Here is a 24,844-nt window from a genome sequence, read left to right on the forward strand (position 1 = left end):
GAACTTCAAGAACAAAAATATCAGTAAGAAGGAACAATCTGTGTATTTGTTTGTGGTTGATGAACATTGGCCAATTCCAAAATAATGAAAAGCTTTAAAAAATGTTTGCTTTTTTTTCTCTTCTAGAAAAGAAAACATTGTGTTTCAAAGTACAAAGCGTATCAAAAAGAAAGAATATTTTCACCCAACATTGATTCTGTGTTTTCTTGCCATGTATGTAACAGTTGTAAGCAGAGGCATTTTATGCTAAATGTCAAATGTGTATCTATAGATGTTCATAAGAACTTTTGTTGTGTAATCAAAAAGAATGAAACCTTGCCATTTGCAACTACGCGGATGGAACTGGAGGGTATTATGCTAAGTGAAATTAGTCAGAGAAAGACAAATATCACGTGACTTCACTCATATGAGGAATTTAAGAGACAAAACAGATGAACATAAGGGAAGCAAAAATACTATAAAAACAGGGAGGGGGACAAAACGTAAGAGACTCTTAAATATAGAGAACAAACAGAGGGTTACTGGAGGGGATGTGGGAGAGGGGATGGGCTAAATGGGCCAGGGGCACCAAGGAATCTCCTCCTGAAATCATTGTTGCACCATATGCTAACTTGGAAGTAAATTTCAAAATTAATTAACTAATTAACTCATTTTAAAAAGAAGACTTTTTGTTGTGTAAAGTAGATATGTCTTAGTAATTATTACATTCTAATCAAAATCATTTTGTTGACACCGCTAAAAGGTACCTAGCACATTGTATTCCAGTTTTGTTCCACAGGCTGCGTAACCCTGGGGACACTCTCTTATCCATGGACCGGACCGGATCTGTCTTGTTCACCTCTCTGAATCTAGAAACTAGAGGAGCCGAAGTTGGGTGGCTCGCCCAGATGAAGAATTTGTACCCATTACAGTAAACAATCAGGTCACAGAAACACACCTAAAACCACCGCAAATGAAGTAATCAGACCTCCTTAAATGTTTTCACCATCTGGAAAAATCACACCCCAAGGGCCAAGACAGTTACCTAAGAACATTTCTAAGTACATTACCCAGGCCTAGAGGCAACAGGTAGGTGGATTCCATGCCAATTAGAAAATGTTATGATTGGCAAGCCACGATGAAACTCTAAAATTGCAGTTTAATGGAAATGCTGGCTGTCATCCCCAAAGTACATTTCAAGGAATCACCAAGCTTTAGAATTAGAGGCAGCTAAATGGAAGTTTTCATCCATATCGAGCCCAGAAGATTAGGAGGTAACACAAAGATTGGTGCAGGTGTCTCCGCTCTTAATCCGGTGCCGCTCCCACCACAGAACCCTTCATCCTTCAGGATCCGACGGAGCGGTCCGGAGCGGGGCTCATATAACAAGTTCTCAGCACCGCTCGGGGATGGGTCAAAGCTGACGATCGACCCCGATGGAGAGCCCAGGTATCTGAGCCGGAGGGAACAGCCAGCCCCATCAGACTCCAGAGAAGCACAATGCTGTGATTCAAAGAGCAAGCTTATCCCCAATCTTGTGAAAATAAGATTTCCCAAGGGGTGGGTGAAACCGACAGCTTTTCAGGTTCTGGGAGCCTCTAGAACGGTTTCCCAAATGTTTGGGGTTGGGCCTTACAGTCAATACACACCTTGCCCCGGGGCGTTTTTTTGTCCCTTAATTTTTAGGCCCCGGTGTATTTGAAGGTAAATTGATCCCACATGCTTCTGATTCATTTACACTGAACTCATCAGGCCATGTTTGGAAAGAGCGATCTGAGGTCCAAGAAGCTCTTTCAGCCTGCTTTTATGAGTCTCTCCGTGCCTTTTTTTTTCTCAGAAGCAGGAAGCCACGTTTTGACGTGGACAAATAAAATGCGAGCCCCGGAGACTCGGGTCCGGTTCCAAATGTGGCACCTTTGACACCAATGGGTCCTCGAATCACCAAGAGACAGCCTTCCTGCCTTCTTTTTCTGACATTAAGGAAACCTTACCCTTGTGCTGTGTCGAGCCGAAGCGGGTAATTGAGAGCTGCCCGGTGCCGAGCTCACATAAACTGTCAGTGTTCTACACACACCTTTTCCTCGTCACCTAGGCCGCCCACACGAGGGGAGTCCCAGGCTCGGGGCCACCTCCTGCTCTGTGCTCTGCAGGGAGCTGAGCCGGGCCTGCATGCTGGCACGTCTTTAGGAACCTGTCCTGATTCTTCCGAGCTCTGCACCCGAGGCATCGATGTTGTTAGTTAACGTCACTGGAAACCGGCTGCCCAATGGGAAGGTTCGTTTTAATTAAAAAATAACCACAGCTGGGCGGCGACTGGGTCGCTCAGTCGGTTAAGTGTCCGACTTCAGCTCACGGTTCATGAGTTCGAGCCCCACATCAGGCTCTCTACTGCCAGCACAGAGCCTGCTTCGGCTCCTCTGCCCCACCGCCCACCTCTCTGCCCCTTCCCTGTTGGATCTCTCTCTCTCAAAATAAATAAACTTTGAAATTAAAAAAAAACACAGCTGGGAGCAAAGTCAGGTGCGCAGTACGGGTGAGAGAAATGCTCTCTGGGCAAGGGAGCCAAATATACTATTTCCTCTGCTAAAGAAACTTTCAGCTAATCCTAGGAACAGGCACAGTTCCTGGCACCCAGTAGTTCTTTAATAAATATGCTCCCAACGAGTAGAATGGGAATATCTGTCCATCTGTGTTGTAGACTGAACCTCATCAGGGAGTACATGCCCTCCTCCGGAAGCCTCAGGTCAACCCCTGGGACGGGACACAAAGGCAGCTGTCCCCACCTGTTCTCTAACCCGTGACTTGCACTGTTGACTCTCTCTGTCCCCTGCCTGGGGTTCTGACTCTTGAAAGAAAGCCGTGATCAGGAGTCCCTGATCAGGAAATGGGCAATGAGCCCTGCAAATAGCTGAAAAGATGTTGAGGGCAAGGTGACCAAGGTTGGGCCATATTTGTCCCCCTCTCTTTATAGGGTTTATAACAGTGCACTCTGAACTCTGGCTGTTTACTACAGTTTTTAAAAGTATCGATGCCGGGCGGCGCCTGGGTGGCTCAGTGGGTTAAGTGCCTGGCTCTTGATTTCAGCTCAGGTCAGGTTTTGATCTCACGGTTTGTGAGTTCAAGCTCTGAGTTGGGCTCTGCACTGACTGTGAGGAGCCTGCTTGGGATTCTCTTGCCCTCTCTCTCTGTCCCTCCCCTGCTCTCTGTCTCTCAAAATAAATAAGTAAACATTAAAAAAAAAAAAAAAAAAAAGTCAGTGCCCGGGCCCTACCAAAGACCAGTGAAACCAGAATTTCTGGGGGCAAAGCCTGAGACATCAGGTTTTTCTCTTAAAAGTTCCACGAGTCATCCTACTACACGGCCAGGGTTGAGGGCCACTGATTATAAAGTAAGGTGACTACATTTCGGCTCTGGAAGGGTACCTGGAAATAATCTACATGACAGAGGGAACAGTTAAAGAACAACTGTTCTCAAATGAACGAAACAGGATTCAGGTTGACGCTTCCTCTTACCTTCCCCACCTCCGATTCTCTGCCCCCTACTCACCATCAGGTACCTGAGTTATAAAGGACCACGGAGCTCTCCAGGGAGTTTTCAAACCAGTGCACAATAAACGGGTTCAAAGAAGAGCCAGCCCCACACGCTGAATCATCTACGATGTCAGAATGAACCAAACACAAGATCTCTTCAAATATTTAATCAGTTTAGAGACCTCTGCCTTCCAGCCCAGTTGGGTAAAAATTCTAAAGAAAACATGAGTAGGGGGTCCTCGAAGAAAACACCGGGGTAGAGAATGGAGAGGAGACTGGGTTTGGGAAGTCAGAACATAACATGTGTCTGAAGGCCTTCTTAAGGAATTCTACCACTTATTTAAAAAAAAAAATACTCAAAATGCACAAGAAAGGATTAGACAGTTATACAAATGTAAGGACAACTAAACCTTCTCTCGTGGCTGAAAATACCACACATGGTTTTGAAATAGACTCTGTGAAAACCCTTAGATCCTGCTGTGGTTTCTTTCCGCAGCCTTCTCTGTGCATACAAGAAGCAGCTAGCTACACCCCGCGTCCCCGTGAGCAATCCGGGCCTCGGCAAAGAAGCAATCAGCGACAGACAGCAAGAAGGCGTGGAAGAGGTGACAGGAAGCCGTTCACAGTCTTTGAACGCGGACTCAGACCCCAGCGAAGCTAATCTATTTCCTTCGAAAAATATGAAAATAAACTGACAGGCCTTGAAAAATCACCGTCGATCTCAGGTCAGGGCGCTGATAATACTTTTCGATAACTGCGTCGTAAGAACTGGGGAAGCATGTCCTTCAGAGCGACGGGTCTACAAGGGGACAGGCAGCGTCAGGACATTCGGGGCCGACTCCTCGGGAGGCGGTCAGCAAGAAAAGCGTAACATCTGTCCCACGTCACCCTCCCTCTCGTTTCTTCTCTTCTCCTGTCCCTGGGTGCTGCTGAGAGGCAGTGTCACAGACCCCAGCCCGGGGCTCAGAACGGGTACTGGGACACATATATCCGCAGTCGGATCACGGAGCTGCCTCTGAAGTTGATGACCGTGTTGACCGTGATCATTTCCAAGTCCAGCTGTATGTCCCGCGGCCCTTTGATGGGGCGTGTCATCACCAGGGTGGCACTGATGGGGCCCGTTTGCTGTGGACAGAACCGGGGATACTGGTTAGAGAAAGGCTGGCCGGCGTTAACAGGGCAGGTGAGCCGGACTCCAGAAGCTGTCGAGCAACAGCAGAGAGGGTTGGGGACAGCTGTGGGTCGGTCGGGAGGCGGGGTGCCCCACACGACCACCAGGGCAGAGGGCCGGGTGGTCCGGCGGCAGCCTCCACCGGGGCTCCCCCCCCCCCCCCCCAGAGCACTGCAGTCGGACTGGCATCCCCTGACGCCACGCTCTCCCCTGGCCTCTGCCCACGTCCCACCCGGCTTTTTCCTGCCGACCCTTCAGGTCCCACCCGAAATGTCACTTCCTGAAGGAGCCTTCTCTGCTTCCCCCAACTGCACCCACTCTACTTTCCATCACCGTCCACCCTACTTGGTCTACGTCTGCTGTCTGAGTCCCTGCCAGACTGCGAGCTCTGTAAGAGCGAGGACGGGGGTCAGGTTTTTCACCACTGAGTGTCCCCAGAACCTGGCACGGTTCCTGGCACACGGTCAGTGCTCAGTGAATAGATCTGGAATGAAAGAAGGAATAATTGATGGAACTAACTGCTTGTCACAGGGCTGTCACTTCGCTTCTCCGGGCCTCATCCTCTAAAATGAGGATTTGTAGGGGCACGTGCGTGGCTGTCGGTCAAGCATCTGCCTTTGGCTCAGGTCATGATCTCACAGTCCGTGGGTTTGAGCCCCGCGTCGGGCTCTGTGCTAACAGCTCAGAGCCTGGAGCCTGCTTTGGATTAGGTGTGTGTGTGTGTGTGTGTGTGTGTGTGTGTGTGTGTGTGTGTGTCTGCCCCTCCCCCACTTGCACTCTGTCTCTGTCTCTCTCAAAAATAAATAAACATTTAAAAAAATTAAAATGAGGGTTTGTACCAGATCAGTAGTTCTCCAGTCAACACCTGCCAATGCACCCAGAACACTTTTTCTTAAACTAACAATTCCAGGGACCCATTCCAAGATTTGCTGCTCAAGTGGGTGCTTGGATGAAGCCTGGGGAAACTGGTTCTGATGTACAGTCCGTGCTGGAGCTCCCATTAGACACTCTAGTCCCTTCCAGCTTCAGCACTCTGTGACCCTACTGCTGTAGTCCTAACGATTCCCTCCACTGAATCTCTCTCTAAAACTTTTGAGCAGCTAGGGAAGGAGGACTGACATCCACTGAGCATCTACCACGTGGGAGGCACAGTTTTCAGCAATGCACCTATTTAATCCTTATAAACGTGCTGAAAGGTTCTATTACTCAAAGGGTGGTCCCTGGACCAGTACCACAAACATCACCAGGGAGCAGGTTAGAAATGCAGGATCTCAAGCCCCACCTCTGGCTTACTGAGCCAGAATCTGTATGGTAACACAATCCCCAGGTGATTTGCGGGTACATTAATAATTGAGAATGGCTGGGACTCCTGATGGCTCAGTCGGTTGGTTAACTGTCTGACTTCAGCTCGGATCATGATCTCACGGTTCGTGAGTTTGAGCCCCTCATCGGGCTCTGTGCTGACAGCTCAGAGCCTGGAGCCTGCTTGGGATTCTGTGTCTCCCTCTCTCTCTGCCCCTCCCTGCTTGCACTCTGTCTCTCTCTCTCTCAAAAATCAATAAAAGTTAAAAAAATTGTTTTAATAAATAAATAAATAATTGAGAAGTGCTGATCTAAAAGCACAGGACCCAGTCTGGGGACCCTGCCTGTCCTACTAAAGGTATGTCTCATTATTTCCCCATTTTATAACTAAGCCAACCAAGGCCCAGTGAGGTTAAGTCATGACATGGGGTCACCCATGACAGGTAAGGGGAGGGCTGCGGCTTGACCCCAAATCCCAGGCCTCTTTCACTGCACAACAATTATCAGAAGAGACTGCTGTGTGTTTCATTTCTTCTCCCTGGAACCATCTTTTAGGAGAGATGCTCATGGGTCAGTGCAGTGGACAGAGAGTGGGCTCCTGGGGAGGAAGTAGCATGAGAGAGCATGGAGCGGCCGGACAATCGCTCCCTATAAGCCGCAGAGCCCAGCGCTGTGCCCAGAAACTGAAAGCAACAGGCTTGCAAAATCAAGCAACTTGGCCTAGTTCAAGCCACACCAGGTATTTTATCTGTCTCCATAAAGGGAGGGCTCCCCATAAAGATCTGACATCCCCAAGAGTATGACAAGGGCGGGACGGGCAGGCAGGTGCCAGCCAGGTACCGGGACCTCCCCTGTCCCCTGGACTATCAATAGCCTGACAGCCATGCAATTTCCTCTTGGCATCCGCTCCCTCTGTTCCCGTCAGCATCAGCGCAAGTGGTGCGTCCTTACACAGAGGATCGCTCAGACTTCCTTGTCAACTCTTGCAAAACTTGAGAGCACTGGGCCAGCAGTGCTGGCCACACAGGAACAGCCACACAGGGAAAGCCACACAGGGAAATGCCCATGGCATTTACGTATACGAATATCTCACCAGCTTTCACTGTTTGCATGAACAAAGGCCAAGGACTGAAGACCTTGAGCCGTGGGCAGCCCTTGGGAGGGAGGCCTGCAAGGCTCGTGGTCATTGGTACGAAGCAATGACAGGGGCAGTGGGTATGAAAGCAGGCACTGGGCTATTTTGTACATCTCTTATTTAATCCCCATACCCTACAGTGTGAGTAGGTGACATACATTACATCAGGTCACCAAACTAGCACACTGGCCCCCAATCCTGCTCTGACCGCTAGATCCTATGACAAGGTCTCAGTACATCTGAATTTCCGGACGATTCCGCTGCACTTACTCCAAGGAAGAATCGCCACTTTGCATTGTCAATGTTTGCCTGGTTGTTTGTCCCCTCTCCCCACCAGGGTGGGCTCCTCAAGGGCAGAGGTCACATCCTGTTTGTTCCTGAACTCTCGGCGCCTGGCCCAAGGCTGCATACGTCCTGGTGCTGAATTTATGTTTGGTGACGGAAGAAGAACGAATGCCCAGCACCCGTGCAGCCGACCGCAACGGCGGCAGGGTGCAAACGGACCACCGGATGTGTGTTTCCTTGGCCTTCCTCGGACACGTGCGGGGGTCTGTTCTAAGTCAGCCTGTGGGACAGCACCGTCTGACTCGCGGCCAGCAGGTCAGCTGCCCGGGGACCTGCCACCTGATCCACACATGTCTCATGGAGTAAATATGCTCCTCCTTCTGGCCCTAATTGCATCCTCGAGTCACCTGGCCAAGGCCAGTCACCAGTCCAGGGCTCAGGGTGAGGCAGGCTGCCGACTGTGTTTGTGAAAGGCACATGTGTGTAAGCACACGTGCCTGTGTGTGCACGGGGCCACGTGTGGCTTGCCCGCTGTGTGCTCGCGACACAATCAGTGACCTTCCGTGTGGAAGAACCTGAATTCTGGCCGCCAAGCCGCACCTCCTGCATGATGCTCCTGTCACCAGCTCCAGAGCCCAGGAGCTCACAGCGTCCTGAAAACAGCGGCCGTCACAGCAGAAACAATGCTATCAGCCCAAAGTAACTAACCCTTCCTGAACACCATCTACTATTACTAGATGTTAGAGCAGACCTTTCCTGTTATCTCAATTTCTGACCCCACATCCTAAAGAGAAGGTAAGTGTATGCATGGATTTCGATACCGGCCTGCCCAGGTTCGAATCCTGCTTGGCTGCTTCCTGGCTGTGAGACCATGGGCACGTCCCTCAGCCTCTCTGTGCCTCGGTGCCCACGTTTATAAAATTGAGACGGTCACGCAGGCGCTGCATCACAGGACTGTTAGAAGGATGAAGGGAGCGATATATGGAAAGCACTTGGTACATGCCGAGCGCTGTATAGGATTTGCTGCCTTCCAGGTGGTTCCTGTAGCTGCCATATTGGATTTGCAGAGCGGTGGCCCAGCCAGACCTGTTTCTCTCACCTTCAACATCATGGGGCATTCAAGACACTCACCAGCCCCCACCTCAAGCAAGAGGGCGGTTTGAGAGAACCGTTCAGGGATGTGGGTCCTTTAAGAGTGCAGAGAGAGAGAGAGAGTGGGGCGCCTGGGTGGCTCAGTCGGTTAAACATCCGACTTGGGCTCAGGTCACGATCTCATGGTCTGTGAGTTCGAGCCCCGCGTCGGGCCCTGTGCTGACAGCTCAGAGCCTGGAACCTGCTTCAGATTCTGCATCTTCCTCTCTCTGCCCTTTCTCTGCTCACACTCTGTCCCTCTCTCCCTCTCTCAAAAATAAACAAACAGTAAGAAGAAAGAGTGCAGAGAGCAGTGGAGAAGTCTAGAGACGACAGCCAGCCCGGATACCTTGAACCATGGTGATGTAAGGAGCTGCTGGGGACCTGCCTGTTGGTGCATCTGCTCCGCTGAGGCCACAGTGGCCCCTCCCCACCCGCAGAAAGTCTGTGTGAGACACAGCACTGGAAAGAGGGTGCAAAGGTTTGGGGCGGCTTGTAGCCAACAAGGGGCCCTACTGGCAACAATCCAGTAAGACCCCGGTCCCGTCACCCTAACGCTCCCCTCCGTTATCTGCACCCCCCGCACCCAGTCCTGGAGAAGGAGCCTAAAACAGCACGGTCAGTGTGGGGAGGGGAAGAGGAAGCTGGCATAGGGGCCACCCCCACCCCACCCCTAAGCAGAGGAAGGGGAGAAACATTAAACACTGAGTGAGGGACAGAAAGGTGGACATTTCCACTGAAACCAGCTTATTAGACTTGATATGAGAAGGAGACAATTCAACAGTAACTCAAAGAACCTGTCAGTCCGAGGGATTAACCTAGATATCACCCAGGTGTGCACAGGTTGGAGCCAGCAAGGTGAGAAAAAGGTTACTGAATGTTTCACCTCTGCCAAATCCTACCTGTTTGATCAAAACAGTCATTCTGTGTTCCAGGCACTGAGCTAAGCAGATGATCTCATCTAATCCCAAGGTAAATACTATTGTTATCCCCTGTTTACAGATGTGGAAATTGAGGCCCAGAGAGGTTAGGTAATGGGCCCAAGGTCACACAGCTGGTGAGTTGGTGAGTTGTAGAACCCGAATGAAGTGGACCAGCCTGGCCCTGGAGCCCACAGAGAACAACGACGTGCGGCCTCCTGATGATGGGGCCGTGCCTTGGAGGCTGGACGTGTGGAAGGCCCACCTTGTCCAGCAGATTTCTCCTTGTCTTCCTGCCCCATGCCCGTGGCTTCACAGGGCACCCAGACGGAACCTGTTTTCTCTTCCCGGGTGCAGCCAGGAGAGATGCCAGGAACCACTTCCCTGCCCCTAAGTTCCTTCAGCCTCAGAGTCCTGACATCCTCTTCTGAATAAATAGTAAAGAATTAGGGCCCAACTCAATGTCCTGAGAGGGCGCAAGCATACAGCTCGGCTTTGTGGGTTTCAGGGGTCCCCCAGGGGCTGTGTCAACCTGAGTCCCAGAGGAAGCCTCCAGGAACGATCCTCCCTCCCATCCACGCCACCTGTAGGACAATCTTCTTCCCCCGCCATCACTGGCTTTTACAAGCCAGCCACCCGGGGAACATTTGGGTCTATAGGGATTTTAGCAGGTGGTGTTCCAGTGAGCGACACCTCACTCAGGCAAGGCCACCTTCTGAGGATCTTGTTTTCTGCGTGGGAGAAGGGAAAACGCGAGGCAGGTGGAATCAGTGATGGAATTTTAAATCCCCCAAAGGGACATCTCTGTGCCCTATGATTGGGACCCGCTGTGTCTGTACAAATGACAGAGGCCAAACTGCAGGAGGCCGCTGGGCTAGGCTTGTGCTCCCGAGGGCAGCAAGACCACAGCAGCTCACAGATATGGGTTTCTGCTGGACAGCGGAGAAAGGACAGACATAAACACAGCTCTGTCTTTCTCATCTCACAGAAGTTCCTCTGCCTTCAACTCAGTCCATCTTTTTCCAAAGCCTCTGACCCTGTTGCATTGGCCTACAGATGCTGGCTCCGTTGACTGAGTTACACATGTGACCCGGTCCCACTGGGGTCTTGCCAAAAACTATCAGTGAGGATACAGGCATGATACCAGCCCCTGGAACCTTTTCTAAACTGTTCTCACCGCTGCTTCTGAGACGTCCCTGTTTTTAGACAGTCCCAGCCCCAGAAGCAAGGACTGGAAGGTTCGGCCAGGATGTAGGGAGAGGGAGGTAGAGACCTCAGATACAGGGTCCTTTCACAGGACTGCGACCGGCTCCCTTCAAAGTGGGTAAACTTCCATGGGCCCGTGGCTCCCCACGATGCCCCTGGAGGACCACAAGCTGCATTTGTTTCAAATGCAGATTCCTGGGCATAGTGGGCTGAAGGCTCCCAAAGGTATCAGGCCCCAATCCCTGGAACCTGTACTTGTTACCTTATAAGGAAAAGGGACCTTTGCTGAGGAGATTAAGTTAAGGATCTTGCCATGGGGAGATTATCCCGGATTATGTGGGCTGGCCTTAAATCCGATCACATGTGACACACAGAGCGAGACAGGGAGGGTTGACACCCACAGAACCTGAGGCAGTGTGACCACTGGAGGCAGAGACTAAAGTGACGTGGCCACAAGTCAGGAAATGCTGGCAGGTGCCGGGAGCTGGTGGAAGCAAGGAATGGCTTCTCCCCTGGAGGGGAGATGGCTCTGTGACACCTTGGTTTCAGCTCGGTGAACGTGATTACAGGCTTCTGGCTCCCAGAACCCTGTGAAAATAAATTTCTGTTGGGTTAAGCCACCGAGTTGGAGTAATTTGTCATAGTAACCACAGGAAGTGGATACCCTAGGCCTCAACCACGGTCTTCTGAGATAGATTCTCCGGAGAGGAAGCTCTGGAATCCACTTTTTGGACAAGTGCCCACATTCACACTGAAATGTAAAAAACATTGCTCTAAACCGGGGGTATCCAAAGAGGTACATTCACCCCAGGGCTGCAGGAGATGGAGTGCAATAGCATAAGGGTGCGGGATTATACGTGTATAACACAGAAGTGAGGGGCGCCTGGGTGGCTCGGTCAGGTGAGCGTCTGACTCTTGATTGTGGCTCAGGTCATGATTTCGCAGTTCGTGAGTTTGAGACCCACGTTGGGTTCTGTGCTGACAGCGTGGAGCCCGCTCGGGATGCTTTCCCTACCCCTCCCCGGCTCGAGCTTGTGCTCTCTCTCAAAATAATGAACTTAAAAAAAGAAGGGGCAAATACATTTTAGGATGTGTATTCTAAAATTTTCTCCTGATGTGGATAAGTCAGTGCTATCCAATCAAACTTTCTACGATGATAGAAAGGTTCTCTATCTGCGCCGATACAGCAGTCACAGGTGACCACTGAGCCCTTGAAATGTGGCTTGTGCTACTTTTTAATCTTATTTCATCATAATTCATTTAAATGTAAAGAGCCACAGTTGCACAACACAGGTGGGGGGGGCCCCACTTCCGTGAGGCACGTTTTCATATTCACCACAACATAAGTGCCGGGAGGGCAGAGATCTGGGGAAGCTGTGCTCACTGCTATATTCTCAGTTTCTGGAAGTGCGAAGTAGGTAATAAATACCTTCAGATGAGTGGATGGATAACTGGCTATGTGAGTGACTCCTCCAGGCAGGAAAACGAGGGAAGACTGCATCTTGGCCTAACTTCTCATTGCACTGACGAGGGTCCTGAGGCCCACGGGGGGAAAGCAGCTTTTACAAAGCCATCTAGAAAGTAACAGGAATCTGGACCTTGAAGTCCTGACTCCCACCCACCCCCTCTTCTCTCTTCATACCCGCCCCTCCTGGCTGCTCTCCGAACTGTTTCTAGAAGCACGTGCCAGGTGAGACAACACAAGCATCGTTAAAGACGGTGACGGTGCCCTCTTACCCGCATGTAGAATTCTCGGCCCTCATTCCCAGACTTGATCTGGAAAATGTAATAAGCCCCAGGGTAGCGGGTCGTTGCTTGCATTTGGAAGATGTCAGCAGGAACGGAGCGTCCCGATACCACATCCATATCCCGGTACAAGATGGTAAAGGGCTGGTCTCTGCAGCCAGGATTCTCAGCAGGACACATACAGCGGCTGTTGGGGAGGGAAATCATTTGAGAACGCGATAAATCCTTTCCAGATGCTCGTTAAAACGTTGAAAAGAGGCCACCCCATTTTTATCATCTGAATGCTGTCACTGGAGATCCTCTCTGCTCCTGGGTCTGGTGTAAAAACTCACCAGCGTGTACGTGAGCTGTTTCCTAGAGAATGGCCTATTCTGACCAATCAGATCTTGTGGCTTCCAGAATATAAACCTTAGATGTCTGCCTTTCAGAACACTGGCACGTTCTCTAATGCGCTTCACATTTGTCATGTATTTATTTGGCAAAATGCGTCCCTGGTCACATAGCCCTTCACTTCCCCAGACGTACACACTCGTGAAGAAATTTTAAAAAGTGAGAAATGCCATTTAGCTTGACAGGATTTGGGGGGTCCTTGTACATTCTCGATGGCACTTAACACAGTCTGGGTAGAACGTGACTTAATCTTTCCATTTGACAAACAAGTTAGAACTCACTATGTTTAAGGCACAACATCAGACATTTTGGAACTGCAATAATAAATACGATCCTGACCTCAAATGGTTCACCTTCTAGTAGGAGAAATAAATCACGGGCACAAATATCTCTAATACAGAGCAGCTAATTTGAAAGACTAGTAACAGTGTTGTCATCATATGAAATCATGGACTCTCTTTACCAAGGAATGCCTGTTGTAGACACCCCGTTGATTTCTCCCTAACCACCCCCATCTCTCACCTCATCCCTGAGACTTCCCCTCTAGGAGTCAGAGCTGAGGAGAATGGGGAGGTCTATAGATATGTGCCTTGCTGGGCGGAACCGGGAGTCAGTCTTGTCTTGTTTCTGCTGCTCTCCCCAAACTTCTGATCTATCTTCAAAACTTACTGGTTGGTTCGATCTCCAAAATATAGTCCAGATCCAACCACCTTTCACCATCTCCTCTGTCACAGAACTGTCATTCAGGCCACCACCGTGTCTCTCCTGGACCTCTGTGATGGCCTCCTAATAGGTCCGTCTCCCTTCAATCCATTACACAGCAGCCAGAGTGCCCATCATCGAACAAAGATCAGATTCTGTCTCTGTCCTGCTTGAAGATCCTCCAGGGGCCACCCCTTCTAACTTAAGTAAAAACTGAACAAAGTCTGGGGCGCCTGGGTGGCTCAGTCTGTTAAGCGTCTGACTTCAGTTCAGGTCATGATTTCACCGTCCATGAGTTCGAGCCCTGTGTCAGGCTCTGTGCTGACAGCTCAGAGCCTGGAGCCTGCTTTGGGTTCTGTGTCTCCCTCTCTCTCTGCCCCTCCCCTGCTCGTGCTCTGTCTCTCTCTCTCAAAAATATATAAACAATAAAAAAAAATTTTTTTTTAAACTGAACAAAGTCTGGCCTCTGTCAATTTCCCTCAGATCACTGCCCACTTCACTCACTAGGCTGCAGCCACTGAAGACGTTCCCTGAAGACGTCAAGTTCACCACTGCCTTGTGGCCTTTGCACATGCTGTTCCCTCTGCTCTTCCAGTCTCTGCCAACATCGACTCATTTTCCCATCCCAGCCCAAATGGCGTTTCCTCAGAGGAGCTTTTGGACTCCCCAGTCTAGACCAGCTCCAGCCCTAATGTTCCTTTTATAAATTCCCGTTCCTCCTGCTCACAGCACCCATCCCAATCTACGATTATGCATTCATTTACGCGACAACCGGCTGAATGCCTTTCTCCTCCACTAGCATAAGAGCAAAACCATCATGCCTGGTACTGTTTGCCACATGATAAGAGCTCGACTAACGTTTGATAAAGGGGTGTATAAAAATCATTTGTAAAGTTTGGTTTTCTGAAGGCTGATCCAAATAGCCAAGTCAAACTGTCCCGGGTGCCCGAATGGCCCCTGAAAATGTCACGTGTCACACAGAAAAGAACTGCCTCCTAAATTAAGAGGCCTGGAGGAGGGCGTGATGGCTGGCAGCTGAGGAGGATCACAGACAGCTGGGGGGAGATGGCACTAGAGCTGAGATCTGGAAGATGGGGCGGATCTGTCCCTGTGGCGGTGGAAGAAATGCCTTCCATATGGCAGAAAATGGGTGCGTGAGAGGCGGGAGGCTGGACGTTCCAGGATGTGGCTAAAGGTGAGGGCGAGTCCTGCTCAGGTTGGCAGGAGCACAGGACCATGAACGAGGAAATGAGCTGGAAGGGGGTGGCTGGAGTCAGCCGAAATGGGTCCTGGAGGCAGGCAGCTTGCAGCGGCACGCCAGGGACCTCACGGGCAACACGAGCTCAGTGCTGTCATTGAAGCCGTCGACTCCCTGGCTCCAGACAAGCGCGGCCTGGAGGACCCCAGAGAGAACCAGAGAGAGTGGACACTTTGCTCCGCCACGTAGGACCCTGGAACCAGACACCAAAGGGTTGCTAGAAGCACGGCTCTGAGCAACAAGCCGAACTGTCCGTAACGGACCCGCCTGCCCCTGCTTCGTCCTCTTGGTCCGGTTTTTGTTCAGAGCAGGAAGCGCACGGGTAAGCCACGAATTGCTCTTAGATGCTGTCTTCCTAGAGGCCACGGCAGGTGTGTCTGACCCATCCCTTTGTCTCCAGCGCAAGGAGTGGGTGTTGCTCAGGGGGGAAACTGTGTGACTGAATGAGAGGAGGGCCCGGGGCATCTGGGTGGCTCAGTCGGCTGAGGTCACGGTCTCATGGCTCGTGAGTTCCAGCCCCACGTCGGGCTCCGTGCTGACAGCCGGGAGCCTGGAGCCTGCTTCGGATTCTGGGTCTCCCTCTCTCTCTGCCCCTCCCCTGCTCACGCTCTGTCTCTCTTTCTTAAAAAAAATAGGAAAAAAAAAAAAAAGGAAGAGAGAAGGACAGAAGGGGTGTGTGTGTGTGTGTGTGTGTGTGTGTGTGTCTGTGTGTGTCTGTGTGTGTCTGTGTGTGTCTGTGTGTGTCCAGCAGGCAAGAGGCTAAGTATCCTGATTCCCTGGCAGGGGCACCCTCCTTTCCCACCACACAGGCAGCTGAACCAGACCCCTCATCACATTCCCATTTCCCAAATGACTTACTTATCGCTGATCCGAAGATAAGGCTCCTCACAGCGGATGGGGTCAATGCACTTGAAGCCCCCTTGCAGATTGTAGCAAGTCTGCTGAAGGTTACACGTGTGGTTTCTGTGCTCACACTCGTTGATATCTGAAATGAGGGGTAGACAAGGGGCTGAAGCAGGACAGTGCTTCCAAGGTGCTGGGCTCCTGGCCAGGTGTCGGGGGTGGGGCGGCCTGGGTCTTTACTAGAGAACCGCTCTGTCCACCACGATAGCGACCGGCCACGTGTGGCTACTGGGCCCTTGAAAGGTGGCTAGTCCGAACTGAGATGCTGGAAGTGGAAAATACACACAGGCTTTGACAACGCAGTACCAAAAAGAAAGTGATAGCTCTTCAAAAGTTCTTACATGGAGTACATGTTGGAATGATAATATTGTAGATGTATTGCATTAAATAAAATACATTCTTATAAGTAATTTTTCCTATTTTCTCTTGCTGTATGGCTCCTCTTTGTAGCTGACTTTATATTTCCATTGCCCAGGCCTGGCCATGGAGAATTCTTGCCTGGTGTTCCAGTAAGGTAGATTCAAGAAGCTGAAATGGGTCAACGGCTCAGCCACCAGCCTCTCCATTGGCCCCACAGGGTGACCATGAGCCTGGGAATCAGCCCAAGTGGCCAATCTGAAGAGTAAGACCTACCCCTTCACCATCTGGGGGTCCTGACCCTTTGGGGGACACAGCAGTCTGATGTGTGAAGGTCCCCTGCCATCCATTTTCTAGGAAATCAGTAGAGAAACACTAACTGGGCTGCCCTCCAGGGCCCATGAGAAGGGCTGGACCGTGGTCCGTGAAGGGGGCCAGGCCACAAGGAGTCTTGGGGATGCAGAGATCTGCCTGGGGGTGGGGGTGGGCCACACAGCCTGGCCACAGCCTGCCACTCTGGGAGCCACCGGAACCTACTCCTGCCCTCATCCCTGCCACCTCCCCCAGGTGAAGACCTCCAGGTGACCCCTTGAGCCAGCCCCACCTGACACCTCCCCCAGCCAGGCCCCCCTGGACAGCCTTACCCTGGCAACTCCGGTTGTCATCCAACAGAATGTAACCAGGGGGACAGGAGCAGAAGTACGTGCCGGGCTGATTCACACACTCATGCTGGCAGAGGAACTCAGAGAAGCTGCATTCGTCCATGTCTGGGGGTGACAAGTCACACCTGCTGTTTATAATTAGACCACCTGGGCGTGGGGGCTCAGCGGTTGTCTCCTCCGACTCCCACACGCTCCTGATGCATATGACAGCTTTGTGGCTACCAGGTTGCCATTTTACTTCTCGCACACTCAGGTGACAGGGAGCTCACTACCTACTGAGGAAGCCTACCAACAACGGGACAGCTCTAGCTGCTAGAAGATTCTTTCCCCCAGGGAGCTGAAATCTGTCTCCCTCAAGCTTCCATCACTCCTCCCTCTGGCTCAGCTGCGTCATCTACTCACGACCGACTTGTTTTGCCCAACAGGCACATGTAACTTTCACTTCTGAAGGGGGGATTCTTTTGCCCATCGGAGTTTTCTACGGGCAGAGCTCTTCCCCCAGAGCCCCCAAAACCCCACATTCCCTGGCCCCCAGCCTTCTGCAAGGGCAACCTTACCAGCGCTGATCGCCCTCTAATCACCCCGAAGTTGAGAAGCAATATGCTTCCGAAAATCCCAACTCAAAGGGACACATCCAGGAGGCCGGGGGATGCGCATTGCGGCGAAAGTTCATTGTGTTCAAAGACCTCCTTGAAAGAGAAAGCTCTGGAGGGGCGTGGGGTGGGCCAGCGTATGGCCCCTGGCTGGCCCGCCTGCCTCAGGAGGTGGTCGGCACGTGGGAACCTGGAGCTGGGCCACTCCCGGGCTGCAGAGAGGTGGCGACACGGAGGAGCAGCCATCGAACACGCAGGCCGGGGCAGCTGATGCAGAAGAGGGCGTCTTAGAAGGGCCAGCCCTCCTCACACATGGAGTTTGGCAGCAGAGCCCCATCTGAGCCTCATTCGTCGAGCGCGCCAAAGAAAACATGTTTTTCTTTCATTTATTGTTTCCCGAAAACTTGCTTTCACCAGCTTCCCCATGTGACATGTCCTCGGATTGCTCTCTCGCTCACAGACCGCCGGTGGCCGGAATGACCCAGGGACGGTGTCCGGGCAAACGAGGCGGCTTCCCCACCTCGGGATAATCCTGGTGTCGCCTAAGCCTCTCACGTCGCAGGAGGAACAACTCCTTCCCAGCTCTCCCAGGGGTCTCCGGGCAGTGGGCTGGGAGCCGGCAGAACCGGATGTGCATGTGGAAAGTTAAAGCACGCTCATGAGGTAGGACGTGCTTCTGTCCGCCCCGCCCCAACCCACCCCACCCCTGCTCCCCCGGGGACCTCGTAGGGTCCCAGGCCTCGGGCCCCAGCCCATCACAACAGACCGTAGATTCTGCTCATACCTCTGGGAGAGGCGGGAGTAAAGCCTGAAGCTGTCAAGCGCTTGCTATGCACCAAGTGCTGGCTTAAATCCTTCCCATGTCTCATCTTACTATTTTTTTTTTTTAAGATTTTACTTTTAAGTAATCTCTACACCCAACACGGGGCTTGAACTCACAACCCAAAGATCTGAACTCACAACCCAAAGATCAAGAGTCGCACGCCCCGCAGACCGAGCCAGCCAGTGTCCCATGCCTCATCTTATTTAATCCTCACCTCAGCCCTATGAAGGAAGTGTTATTATTAGCTACATTGTACAGAGGAAAAATGGAGGCTTACCGAAGTCAGGTAACTTGACTAACGAGTTAGGTAACAACTTACACATAAGGAGGAAGCAGTAAATCTCGGACATGAAGCTAGCCAGCCAGCCAGCCTCCGGCTCCTACACTGGTCAACACCATGCTGTGGTGTCTCCCTGAGCGATCCCACTCAGGACTTAAAATCGGTGGATTTGAGGGGTCCTAAGGTCGGGGCCTCCCCTGAGCAGGACTGGCCCCAGGGCAGATGGAGAGGGCAGCACGTGCCCTCACCTCCTGTTGGCTAGGGAGGGTCCCTAATAGGCCCACTCAGTTTATCTTGGGGTCTGCAATCCCCAGACTTTACTAGGGCTGTGGCTCCAATCTCCACCAAAAAAGCTGAAGTCCAAGCCTGGTTTCTGGCCAGGAGCACCCTTGAGGCCGTTTTTCACTCGTGCGAACCCGCCACGGTTTCCAGGATTAGCTCAGTTTAGCAAGTCCCCAAGAGATAAAGGGACACAGCCAGGAAAGGGCTGGTGCTGTACAGAGGGGCCACACTAGCTGTGACGGCACCGGGAGTCACAGTTCCTGGGGGGAAATGAGAAGGAAGGAAGGAAAGAAGGAAGGAAGGAAGGAAGGAAGGAGGGAGGGAGGGAGGGAGGGAGGGAAGAAGGATGGAGAGAGGGGGGAGGAAGAAAAAAGAAAAGAAAGAAAGAAAGAAAGAAAGAAAGAAAGAAAGAAAGAAAGAAGAAGGAAGAAGGAAGGAAGGAAGGAAGGAAGGAAGGAAGGAAGAAAGAAAGAAAAAGAAAGAAAGAAGGAAGAAAGAAAGAAGAAAGAAAGAGGGTAAGTAGGAAGGGACAGAAAACAAACTCCCTGTGTCCCACTGTTATCCCGAGCCAACCTTAAAGCCTGAGGTGGCCAGGAGTCACTCTAAGTCTTAGGAAAGTGGGCACTTCATGGTGAGTGTGGAGGAGAAGACGGCCATTCAGGGTAAAATGAGTCAACTGAAAATCCCTGCCAAACCACCGAGGATGTAAACTCTCTGAAAAGCCAGAAGTCTCTTACACTGACAGAGAAAATAAATCAATACGGAACGATGCTTAGGTACACCGTTTTTTTTTTTTAAGTTTATGTATTTATATTGAGAGAGAGAGAAAGAGAAAGAGAACCCGTGGGAGAGGGGCAGAGAGCAAGGAGGACAGAGGATCTGAAGCAGGCTCTGTGCTGACAGCAGAGAGCCCGGTGTGGGGCTCGAACTCACAAACCATGAGATCATGACCTGAGCTGAAGTCGGATGCTGAAATGGACTGAGCCACCCAGGTGCCTCGACGCCAGCTTTTTTAATCTTTAGGACCACATGAGTGACGTGGCCAAGGAAAGCACTGAACAGCAGAGCTAGAATTTGAACCCAGCTCCATCTGGCTGTAGTCGCTCTACCATACCCCCTCCAGAGATGGTCAGTATACACCTGTGGATGTGCAGGGACTTTTGCAGAAACAACTAACCCCATCTCATGATGCTAAACTTTCTCCCTCTTAGTCCCTTGGCCCAGATTCCCCCAAGGAGTGCCATAGGAGGAACTGAAATCTAGGAAGAAAGTAGCTTTTCATGCCTGAAGGTATGTTATTAGTTTCTGGGACTGACATTTAATCCGTCTGAGGCTCTCTGTAACTGCCTCCTCACGGCTCTGGCTTTCCGGGCCCCAGGGAGAGGTTGCTCGTTTGTTCAGAGTACTCTGTCCCTAGAACACCCCGGACCTCAGTGAGGCTACCACACAAGTCCCATTCATGACCTGGGTCAGTTCCTGTCACAATGAAACCCGGGATTAGGAAACTTTCCATTCAGTGGGACAAAAAGATTTTCACGCCCTAGGGTATGGTTCGCTTATTTTGAAGAATACGGCGAAGCAGCGTTAATTTGAGCCGTGCTAATTCACAACGGCTCATGATGCCAAAAGTCGATGCAATGGAGTTTACTTTAATCCAGTATTTACCAAAAAACAAGGAAAGAAGAAAAAGAAGGAAGAACGAAAGAAAGAATGAGCACATACGTGGCTCTGTGCAGGATGCTACATGGATTTATAGGAGTAAAATGTCATCCCCGTTCTCACGGAGTTTGCAAGAGTTTACAACTTTCTTGTCACAAGGTTTTAGTAAGAAAATTGTAATGGAGTCTGCAAGAAAGCCCTGGCAGAGAATCGTAGCTTCTGGGTCTTGGAAGGAATTTGTAAAAGGTCAGCGAAGTCACCACATCTATGTTCTCACAAATTGTTAAGAATTAATTCATTCAACATTCAATCATTCATTCATTGATTTGAGGACTCTTGATTGTACGCGTGCTATGTGCCAGGCCTGGAGTAGGAACTGATTCGTTATTTGTAGAGATTTTAGAAGTTCGCAAAGCATTTTCACTTACGTATATGATCTCATTCACTCAGTGCCCCTGCCAACCCTACCCTGGGAGATATGCTATTATTCCAAGTCACTTCACTCTACAAGTACGATGTATGCGATCCCCAGGACTTGTCAGTGCTGGGTAGGGATAGATACTTCAAACCAACACACAACATTGGGTCACTCTTTTCCCTCTTCAACCCCATGTCAGACCCTAAAAGGCAGCTCCGTCAGATTTTGCGTTAGGGGTCAAATGACAAGGGAGGGGACTCCACTCCACCTTTCAGGAAGTGACTCATCTCTGCTTTGTGTGGTTGTGACCCCACCACACTAAGAAATGTCCCCAAACTGGATATGTGTCTGTGAAATGAGAGGAAACACCTGTAAAGGAAGCTCTTGTCCTCTAACCCCCCCACCCCTGGACCCCTAATACAGATGGAAGTCTCCAAATGCCAAAGCCCATTACCACTGCAATGAACACCGTCATCCTCAAGTTCATATCCTGGGTCACAGCGGCAGATGAAAGAGCCATAGGTGTTGACACAAGTTTGCACGCATGGGTTCTCAGTTGCACATTCGTTCACATCTACGGGAAAAGAAAAGCACGTCACTGAGCATTCCCACAACAGAACATCCCCAATGACCAGGCAGAAAATGCACCGGCAACAAAATCTACCGGCGCTGGGAGACCAGATTCACAGGGGCCAAGTATCTCCACCCAAGATCTGTCACATTCAGAGCTCAGACCCCAGAGCTTTCACCGAAGGACCAGGGTCTCCATCCACATGCCCCTCCTTGCTCACAAGTTGGGAAGGGCAGAAACAACTTGTACATACACCATACCCATGCATATGCATGTACACACACACCCCTCCTAGTCAGTCTACTCCCCAAGGCTCACCCACAGGAATTTCCAGGCAATATCTGCTTTGCCCTCTCATCTCCCGCATTATATCACCGATTCCCTCTTCTCTCACTACTGACTCTAAACTTTTCAGTAAACAGGTAAATAACCATGACAACTCTAATAATAACTCTGTGATTGCTACGGACCTTATTATGTCCCTCCCCCAAATTCATAGTTTGAATCCCTAACCCCCAATGTGACTATATTTGGAGATGGGGCATTTGGGAGGTAATAAGTTACCTAGAGGCGGGGTCCTCAGATCTCACACTTACTCAATCCCTACAACAACCCAGCTTTAGGGCCACTGCCCCATGTTACAGGTTCAGGGGGTTAAGGAAGGGACCACAAAGGAGCAGGAGGAAACTTTTACATAATAGAGTATTTCATCACCTTGGGCGTGGTGATGGCTGCATGGGGGGATACATACATCAAAGGTAATGGAATAATGAACCTTTAATAGTGCAGGTTATTGTACACCAATTATACATCAACAATTTTAAGGTTGTTTTAAGGTTAGGAGATGCGCCCAAGTTCCCAAGCTAACAGGAGCACAGCTGGAGCCGGAACTTGACTCCGAGGGCTTTCCATGATATCAACAAACTATTCTGCACAACTCATCGGGGTGAGGGGAGGGGCAGGAAGGAGCCCTTTTCTGCACTGGCACTGGCTGACTTGATTTAAGCACACCCTCTCCCAAGCCCGACATGCCAATGACCAAAGTTCCAGCTGAGAGCATTTCTATCCCCTTCAAAGTCCAGGTAAACCTCTCAAGGCTCTGAATAGAGATTTGAGTGTTTTCAGAGTGAAAAGCCTTCATCGGCAACAGCTTGAGAAGCTTTTCTTAACGGGGAGGGCTAATCCCATGCCCACACAGCGCCTGCTTCCTGGTATCCTCAGAGCTTTCAGAGGGGGAAAAACAGGGCTCTGCAGGGAGGGTCCACAAGGTACCATTCTCCCCAACAGAGCTTGGAGGCTCTGTGCCCTGGCAGCCTGGAAACACCATGGCGGTGAGTCTTTGAGTCAAGTCCAGGCAGGACGGCACCGCCGAGTATTAGGGCCGGTGTCCTTGGCTCCCGGCCACTCGCTGACCACGCCAATACGAGTGAGCTCGGGTCTTGTCCTCCTGCAGCTCTCAGCTGCCTCTGCAGAGCAACAGGGCCCACAGGACGCTGCCCCCTGGGTCCCGGCTGCACTTGCCTGCCAGCCCCCAGGATCCACACATGCACAAGTGCCCCTGTGAATCATGTGGAGCAGGCCACACCCCACTCTGACTTGCTGGACGGGAAGGCTGAAGCCTCGGTTCTCTCAACTCTGCCACCACCTGGCTGCGTGACTTCGGCCAAGTGGCCTCACGTTTTTGAGCTTCGACTTCCTCATCTGCAAGGCATGGCCACACACACCTGCCGAACCTGTCCCCTAAGGCTATTGCTGGGGTTCAGTGAGGTTAACAGAGGCGTCACTGCTTTGAAGAGCGCACAGCAGCCTTCCTTGCGTGAGGCATCAGGACAAGAGCTCAATGGCGTAGGTAACATCCTGTACACCCGTGGCCCCTGCTGATGCAATATCCCGGTGGCTGGGTGCCCATGTCCAGGCTTTACCACACCACGGCACCTGGCACGTGCCAGGTGTATTATCTGCTCCTTGTCACAGGCCTGTCCCTGAGAGGCCCTTTTGGCTCTGCTGAGCACGGCTGTTCCTTGCGAGATGCTGATGCACCTTGCCAGCCTCTGGGGGAAACCTGGGCGGGCGCTACCACCCCCTGGTCTGTGCACAGAGAAGCCCGCGGCTGCCTTATGTCACTCGTCGCAGCGGCAAGGGAGCCAGGCGGCCTGCTCCCTGCTCCGGTGGGAGAGAAGGGCCCCTGCTCTGTCGGGAGAAAATTACCTCCCCTGGCAAGAGGAACACAGCCGAGACTTCTTGGAACAATTAGCAGAACCAGTTCTGGAGAGAAAGACTTACAAAGAATCCAGGATCAGACCCTTTAAGCGCTGAGGCCTTCCTGTTTACTCAATGATTTAGATATGATTAAATGAATGGAAACATGATATCCCCCGACTAGCTGGCCAGGAGCCTGCCCGCCAGACCTCAGATGGTGTGACAAGGACATGGGCCCTGCAAAACCTGGTGGCGGGCTCCAAACAAAGACCTCATTCTGAGGCCCCGGCACCGCCTCCACCCTGGATGGAGGGGCAGCTGCCAGGGACCGGAGGCCTGGGTGGGGGCCGGGGCGGGGCCGGGGGCCGGGCAGGACTCGCACTAATTCCTTGGGCCTTGGGCCCCCAGTCACTTCCTGAGCAGAAGAAACTGCAGTAGGCATGCAGCTTGTTTTTCTTATCAGTATTTGAAGGGATCCTATAAAACCCAGAAAATGCCCTTGTTTCATTCCGGTTTTGTGCGAAACACTGCATCGGAGGAGGAAATCATCATCCCCCCTGGACTCTCTGCTAAGGAACAGGCCCTCCCAGCGTAGGCTGTAGGCAACATTGAAGGGAGAGGCATGAAAATTGCCCGTGAAAGCCCTGCACAGAGTATGCGTCTATATGGGAATGCATCGGAGGTCAGATGCCCTTTCTGACCACCCCTCTTGCGCATCAGGAACTGAACTCAGGCCACCGGACATGCGTGAAAATTTCTGATTAGCCTGGAAAGCTGGCAGGCCAACTTCTGGGAAGTAGACTCACAGAGAGAAGCAAATCCGTGAAAGCACAAGCCCCAACTGATGGATGACCGTGGTTCTCATCTCAGCCATACTCAGAGCACTTTTTGAGATATTTCCCATAACCTCCGTTCGGATCTCAGGTTTCTGTAAGCACCCAGGAGGGGCACACGGTGACACCAAGTAGGAATATGCGCCAATCACGTAAACTGTCAGATTCCGAAGAAGACAGCGTCTCGTGCTTTGCATCGTGTGCAAGTTATCATCTGCATCACTTACCTTGGCAAGACCTTCCATCCTCATTGAGGGTAAAACCGGGGTTGCAGGTGCAGGAATAGGATCCAGGAACGTTCGCACACAGTTGCTGGCAGTAGCCATAGCGACATTCATCAATGTCTGGAAGGAGAAACGCTAGCAAGGTGAGACATCTCTCCTCAATCACCAGTGCCACACCCGGCATCACCATTGGCATCATTATGGCCCATCTCTCCTGGAGCAGGACCGCCAAGGGAAGGGAAGGGAAGGGGAAGTAAAGAGAAGACAGTACCGACCGGCTGAGTG

At 51.3% G+C, this 24,844-nt stretch overlaps 1 protein-coding gene across 7 annotated transcripts in view; it reads right to left on the minus strand.

The window, feature by feature from the left end:
* Positions 1-252: 252 nt before the first annotated feature.
* FBLN5 (fibulin 5) overlaps positions 253-24,844 on the minus strand; it is an 84,594-nt gene continuing 60,002 nt past the window's right edge. For 5 of the 7 annotated variants that reach the window (XM_047863976.1, XM_047863979.1, XM_047863980.1 and 2 more), the window contains 6 exons: positions 24,563-24,679; positions 21,187-21,306; positions 16,660-16,782; positions 15,614-15,740; positions 12,397-12,592; positions 3,662-4,634 (listed from right to left, as the gene is read on the minus strand). In XM_047863976.1, coding sequence (XP_047719932.1) covers positions 4,473-4,634; positions 12,397-12,592; positions 15,614-15,740; positions 16,660-16,782; positions 21,187-21,306; positions 24,563-24,679 — 845 coding nt within the window. In that variant the 3' untranslated portion in view covers positions 3,662-4,472. Of the gene's footprint in view, positions 266-3,661; positions 4,635-12,396; positions 12,593-15,613; positions 15,741-16,659; positions 16,783-21,186; positions 21,307-24,562; positions 24,680-24,844 lie in introns of those variants that run through there. The other 2 variants (XR_007153264.1, XR_007153263.1) reach the window with 2 other exon arrangements.

This window comes from Prionailurus viverrinus, chromosome B3 (genome assembly GCF_022837055.1).
Source record: "Prionailurus viverrinus isolate Anna chromosome B3, UM_Priviv_1.0, whole genome shotgun sequence".
Taxonomy (NCBI): Eukaryota; Metazoa; Chordata; class Mammalia; order Carnivora; family Felidae; genus Prionailurus; species Prionailurus viverrinus.